Source organism: Piliocolobus tephrosceles, chromosome 10 (assembly GCF_002776525.5).
Source record: "Piliocolobus tephrosceles isolate RC106 chromosome 10, ASM277652v3, whole genome shotgun sequence".
In the NCBI taxonomy this organism is placed as follows: Eukaryota; Metazoa; Chordata; class Mammalia; order Primates; family Cercopithecidae; genus Piliocolobus; species Piliocolobus tephrosceles.
Genome location: NC_045443.1, coordinates 48609575 through 48615478, shown reverse-complemented (window position 1 = coordinate 48615478; position 5904 = coordinate 48609575). Strand labels below are relative to the sequence as shown.

The window sequence follows — 5904 nt, the reverse complement described above, 5'->3', positions numbered from 1 at the left end:
GAAGAGACAAATTTATTTAAATATCAAAACAAAAGAGAAACTGAACTACTGGTAGACAATTTCCACCATAGAAAGTTTTCAAATTGTTGGCTATTTGGAGTCATGCGCCCTCCTTATCTGTTGCTAAGGCCCCAAAAGATTGCAGCACACGAGGCAACACCGAAGAGGACCAGTGAGCAGCACGGGCCCTGGCAGGGTAATTCCGAACACCGGCTTAGGAGGCGGGTTTACCAGGATTCTCATTCCAGCCCTGTCACTAATTGTTCAGGGTTCTCATCGAGCATGCACAGGAATCACCTGGAGGGCTCTTAAAACACAAATCGCCAGGCTCAAGCTGAGTTTTGGAATATTTAGGTCTGCGGTTGGGCCCATTTCTTTTTTTCTTTTTTTTCTTTTTGAGACGGAATCTCCCTCTGTCTCCAGGCTGGAGTGCAGTGGCGTGATCTCGGCTCACTGCAACCTCCCCCTCCCGGGTTCAAGCGATTCTCCCGCCTCAGCCTCCCGAGTAGCTGGGATTGCAGACGCCCGCCACCTCGCCCGGTTAATTTTTTATATTTTTAGTAGAGACGGGGTTTCACCATGTTGGCCAGGCTGGTCTCGAACTCCTAACCTTGTGATCCGCCCTCCTCGGCCTCCCAGAGTGCTGGGATTGCAGGCATGAGCCACCGCGCCCGGCCAAAAGTTCTAAGAAGTTGTCAGGTGATTCTGACTGGCGCTGCTGGTGGGCGGGGTCCCACTTTGAGAAACAGCCTCTGCTGTGTGAGCAGCTGCCTCCCCGGTACCTTCGGAATAATCATAGTAGTTATTAAAGTTTGCTGGGGCTGGGATTCACCTGATGCCTGGCACTTGGAGCCCTTGGCACAGTTCATGGCACACGGAATAGGAGCTCTTGTTGGATGGAGCGCAAATGAGAAGCAAGCCTGGGGCAGGACCCCGGGGCCCATGGCCGCCCAGCTGCGTTTTCCCCTCCTGGGCAGGCCTCCGGGCTCCGAGCGCTCCGGGCGGGCGCGCAGCACATTCCGGTTCCATGCACGCGCCGCCCGCGGCTCTGCTAATGCCTGTCGTCTTTGGGTTGACTTGGACCCTCCAATCTTTTTCCGTGCTGAAAGCCTGGCCGCAGAGACCGCACCCCCGGGGCGGGCTGAGACGCAGAGAAGCCGGGGCGCTCCTCTGCCCGTCCGCCGGGAGTTCCCGGGCCCGCAGCACGCTGGGGACACGGCGGGACCCGCTGCACCTGGCCCGGGAGGGGCGGGGCGCGCGCGTTCGGGCAGCTAGGGGAGGTCCCGCACCGGCCCCACCCTCCCGGCCGTCCGGTGGGGAAACCCGGGAGCGGCTCCGCGGCGCGGCTGCGGCTCTGCCTCGGCGCGACAGGTAAGCGGCAGAAGGAGCCCGCGACCCTCTCCCAGGGAGGGTTCCCCTGAGTTCTCCGATTGCTCGGACTTCCCTCCGGCGGAGCTCGCTTCTGCCGAGTCCTCGCTCTCACCTCCTCCTCCGCCAGCCTTCGCCTCTTCCTCTTCCTCCTCACCACCCCAGACAGTAAAATGAAGGGGCTGGGCCAGGCTGGTCCCTCCTGCCTTCGCTCTCTGCCGGTCGCGGTGGCCTCTAGCTCCTCCCTCGGTAGGACCCCCCTCCACCTTGGCGCTTACGAGATGAATGAGGAGCCCAGGCCTCTGGAACTTGGAGGGGTGAGAGGGGGACAAGCCAGAGCCAGGGCTCCACACCCTCTTCCCCTCACCCATCCACGCCCTGCATTCCTTCTGTGCCCCGTCTCCCCAGATCGGGCCACCCCATGTGCTTTGGTAGGGCAACTCTTCCAGAGAGGTTTCATCCTGCCCTGCCACGTTGCGCCTGAGCAGAAGGGGACAGCGAGGAGGAGCCTCGCTGGTGGAGGTCGGTCTGATCCTTGCTTGGTTGATTCCCTCCCGAGCCTGGGGGCTTTTGGGGGTGGGGAGGGATCTGCCTCCTACTGCGGGGAAATGGAATCTGTTGGGTGTTCATGACTGACTGTCACCGACTTCCCTATTTCCTCAGTTGTTCAGATTCCCAGGCTGACAAAAAGGAGAAACAGCTTTTACTTGCACTCAGGGCCAATCATGGCAGACCCAGACCTCTGCAGAGGGTAGGATGGGGCTCTTCTCTGTAAGGGGGTGGGGGGGTGGTCAGTTTGCCAGCAAAGCTTACAACAGACCCCTTCTAACAGCCGACAACCCATTGCAGCACTCTCAGAAAGGGTGTTAACTCTATGCTCTGGGCTGGCCCCCAGGCCCACACACAATTTACAGGCACTGGGTGAGGTTCATGGTTCTGGACGCACCAAAGAGCCTCGAGGACTTTTGTTCCTTTTACCAGAGATGTGTGTGCACCACACAGGACCTATTCTCCGCTCCAGACAGATGAGCTGTCTCCCTTCCCATCAAAGGAAAGGTTAAGAAGGATGAGACGGGCAAATTTATGTGATGACCAAAACCAGGTCAGGTGAGGGGTATGAAATATGCTTTGGTTCCAGCCATGTGTGGTGGCTCATGCCTGTAATCCCAGCACTTTGAGAGGCTGAGGTGGGTGGATCACCTGAGGTCAGGAGTCCGTAGAACAGCCTGGCCAACATGGCAAAACCCCATCTCCACAAAAAATACAAAAAATTAGCCGGGTGTGGTGGCAGGCGCCTGTAATTCCAGCTACTTGGGAAGCTGAGGCAGGAGAATTGCTTGAACCCGGGAGGGGGAGGTTGCAGAGAGAGAGAGAGAGAGGTAATCAGAGAAAACTGCTTCCAGGGGCACCAGGGCAGAGAGCAGGATAGGACCCGCAAAAGAAAGAGGGAAGTGTGCAGGAGACTGGGCTGCTCAAGATGACCTCACCTCAGTAATGCTGCCCACAGTCCTACAGTGGGCAGAACAGCTGACTCCCACCCGTAGCAGCATGGAAGAGCTCAGGGCAGAGAAGGGGAGGCCCTGATGTGTGTCAGGTGCCCTGTGAGGTCAGAAACGTATTAGCCCAAGTTCAGCTGGAAGAAGTGGGGACAGGAAATATGAGCATGAACTTAGTCTATGCAACCATTGCCTCAAACAGACCTCAGGACCAGAAGGAGCAGCTAACCCTAGGGCTGAGGGCCTCTCAGAGCAGGGAGGCAGTGAGTATCATGGAGGCAGGCAGCTGACTCAGCCCTGTCACTAACTTCGATGCATAACCTTAGCCAAACACATAAACACTCCCTGGGTGGGGAGCAAATGAGAAGGTGCATATGAAGTGTTTTGGCAAAGCTCCAAGCACCAGTCAAATGCAAGACAATGTGATGTCATAGTTAAGAGAGAGGGCTTTGGGGATGCATAGGCCTGAACGCAAATTCTGCCTCTGCTAAGTTTCTAGCTGTGTGACCTTGGTCAAGTTACTTCACCTCCCTGTGCTTCAGTTTCCTTCTGTGTAAAACAGAGAAGATAACTAACTTGATTTGATATGGTAAGCAGTAATATTTAAAATGGTGATGGTATTCTCCTTAGCATCTTCTGGCTCCCACGGATATGTTCCAACATCTCCAGCCCTGGAAATGATGCTGAAGACCAGGTTGGGTGTGTCCATGCCATAGCTTGGGTGAACTCAGCTCTTTACACAGCCCTCTGCCCATTTCTGGGAAAGCCCAAATGTTCATTCTCATTTGATAGGGACGAGACTGAGGATTTGAATAAGCAGGAGGTTAAGTGCAGGGCAGTGCCTGCCTCTGTGTCGAGCTCAATGCTGTAATTGTGCTGTGTAAAAGGCCTGTGTGGTGAACAAGAGTGAGCTCACTCCAGGGAGGAGAAGGACTGTTAGAAGACTTTTGTGGCACCTGACAGCCCTGTGGGGTCCACTTATTCTCTTGTACCCTGAACAACCTGGTCCTAAGGCCTAGGTAGAGATTTGAAGGAAGAAAGCAACCCAGTCCTCAGCTCTGCATATAATAGAGAATGAAGGACAGACTAGCAAAATAGCATTGCCATACATCTCAAGGCAGAGGGGTGCGACAGGGATTGGAAGGCCAGGTAGATTGGTCAGGAAGAACATTCTGGAGACAGAATTTTGGGGACCAAGACTCAAGGATTGGGAAGGAGAAGGAAAACAGGATCCAGGTGGTCTAGCGTCTGGGCCTGTTGGTTCTCCCTTCTCCATGATATTTAGTGGGGAAGTCTCACATAAGGAAAGCTTGGGTAGTAGAGAAACTTGGGAACAAATAACACCTAGAAACTGAGGCAGCAAGATGCCCCTTAGTCTAGGAAGCCCTCTTGAAAGAGGGGAGTCTCTGGTAAGAGTCTGAAAGAAAAGAAATACGGCTTGCTTAGCAGGAATATAAGGAAAAGGCTTTGAGGAGGAAAAGATAGCCAGGGAGTGCCAAGCATCTGGCTGGGCTTGAGGGTGAACAGCAAACAGGAAGCAACCCGGCCAGGCCCTCTGTGTTTCTGCCACAGTCAAACAGTACTCAAGGAATATGAATACGGCAGTCCTGATTGTGAAAGAGAGAGAGGGGCCTCAGGCAAAGGAGGCTGGCAGCAGCTCCTGCTGATCCTCCAGATGCTGGTTGATAAAGACGCAATTTCAAATGAAGGATTTGAAAGAAAGGACGGTGAGGAACCAGGAGGCAGGGAATGAATCAGCAGGACTTGGGAACGGGTGTGGGGTGAACCTGAAATTGAGACAGGATTAAAAAGGACATGTCTGAAGACTGGGACAGGGACTGGCTTGTTTCAAGGACTTCGATGCTTCTGGCAGCAATGGGGAAATTGGGAAGGCCGGCTAGCATAGGAGGCGGGGCACAGACCCTGAGCCCAGGGGATGGTACATTGAGTAGCCAGTGGCCCCAGGTAAAAGTTCTGCAGCCAAGAGCAGACTGGGGGGTAAGGAGAGAAGGAAAAATTCAGTTCTAGTCTCTCCCATTAACCCCCCTTCCCAATCTGAAGACTGGCCCAAGAGGCCTTTGGAAATACCCCTGCTGTCTTCCACCCTTCTCATCACTTCCCTGTCTCTTCTCTGTCCTTTCCGCCAACTGCCCCCCTCAAGCCCAGTCTGGTTGTCACCAAGGCTCCTAGGTGATTAGAGAATCCCACCTTGTCCCCACCTGGAACCCTCCTTCCTTCACTTCTGCACTCCTAGGGATGAACCGTTGCATACCCCTGTACCACCTGGCAGGGCCTACAGGGTCTGCCAGTGAAAAACCTGTGAACTGTTGAACCTCCCGTTTGATGGCATATTATTTTGATTTTTGGTGACTTTTTATTGGAATAAGTCAACAAATATTAACCGAGAGCCTACCACATGCCAAGCACTGCTCTAGGTATACAGTGGTGAGCAAAGTTGGGTTGAGTTTTTCAATACAAAATCCACGTTTGGGTAATTTAAGTTTAAAATATCATGCAAACAGGCTGGGTGCATTGGCTCACACCCGTAATCCTAGCACTTTGGGAGGCCAAGGCAGACAGATCACTTGAGGTCAGGAGTTCAAGACTAGCCTGGCCAACATGGCGAAACACTGTCTCTACTAAAAAACATACAAAAATTAGGCCTGAAGTGGTGGCGGGTGCCTGTAATCCCAACTACTCGGGAGGCTGAGGGATGAGAATTGCTTGAACCCGGCCGGGCGCGGTGACTCAAGCCTGTAATCCCAGCACTTTGGGAGGCCAAGGCGGGCAGATCACGAGGTCAGGAGATCGAGACCATCCTGGCTAACACGGTGAAACCCCGTCTCTACTAAGAAATACAAAAAAAAAACTAGCCAGGCGAGGTGGCGGGCGCCTGTAGTCCCAGCTACTCAGGAGTCTGAGGCAGGAGAATGGCGTAAACCCGGGAGGCAGAGCTTGCAGTGAGCCGAGATCGCACCACTGCACTCCAGCCTGGGCAACAGAGTGAGACTCCGTCTCAAAAATAAAAAAAAAAAAAAAA

The 5904-nt window shown here is 53.9% G+C and overlaps 1 protein-coding gene across 1 annotated transcript; it reads right to left on the bottom strand.

The window, feature by feature from the left end:
* Nucleotides 1-577: 577 nt before the first annotated feature.
* LOC113224894 (acidic proline-rich protein PRP25-like) lies at nt 578-3573 on the bottom strand. The gene is made up of 2 exons (XM_026454627.1): nt 3441-3573; nt 578-1641 (listed from the first exon to the last, which is right to left on the bottom strand). The coding sequence occupies exons 1-2, from the start codon at nt 3571-3573 to the stop codon at nt 1052-1054; spliced, it is 723 nt and encodes a 240-aa protein (XP_026310412.1). The 3' UTR covers nt 578-1051.
* Between the last annotated feature and the right edge of the window lie 2331 nt (nt 3574-5904).

Bases quoted from the DNA above. Each gene is read 5' to 3' on its own strand.
- LOC113224894 (XM_026454627.1), bottom strand. From the start codon at position 3,573: ATGGACACACCCAACCTGGTCTTCAGCATCATTTCCAGGGCTGGAGAT. The intron at 1,642-3,440 runs GTTAGTTATCTT...TCATCTCGTAAG, and splicing joins TGCTTACCATATCAAATCAA to CGCCAAGGTGGAGGGGGGTC.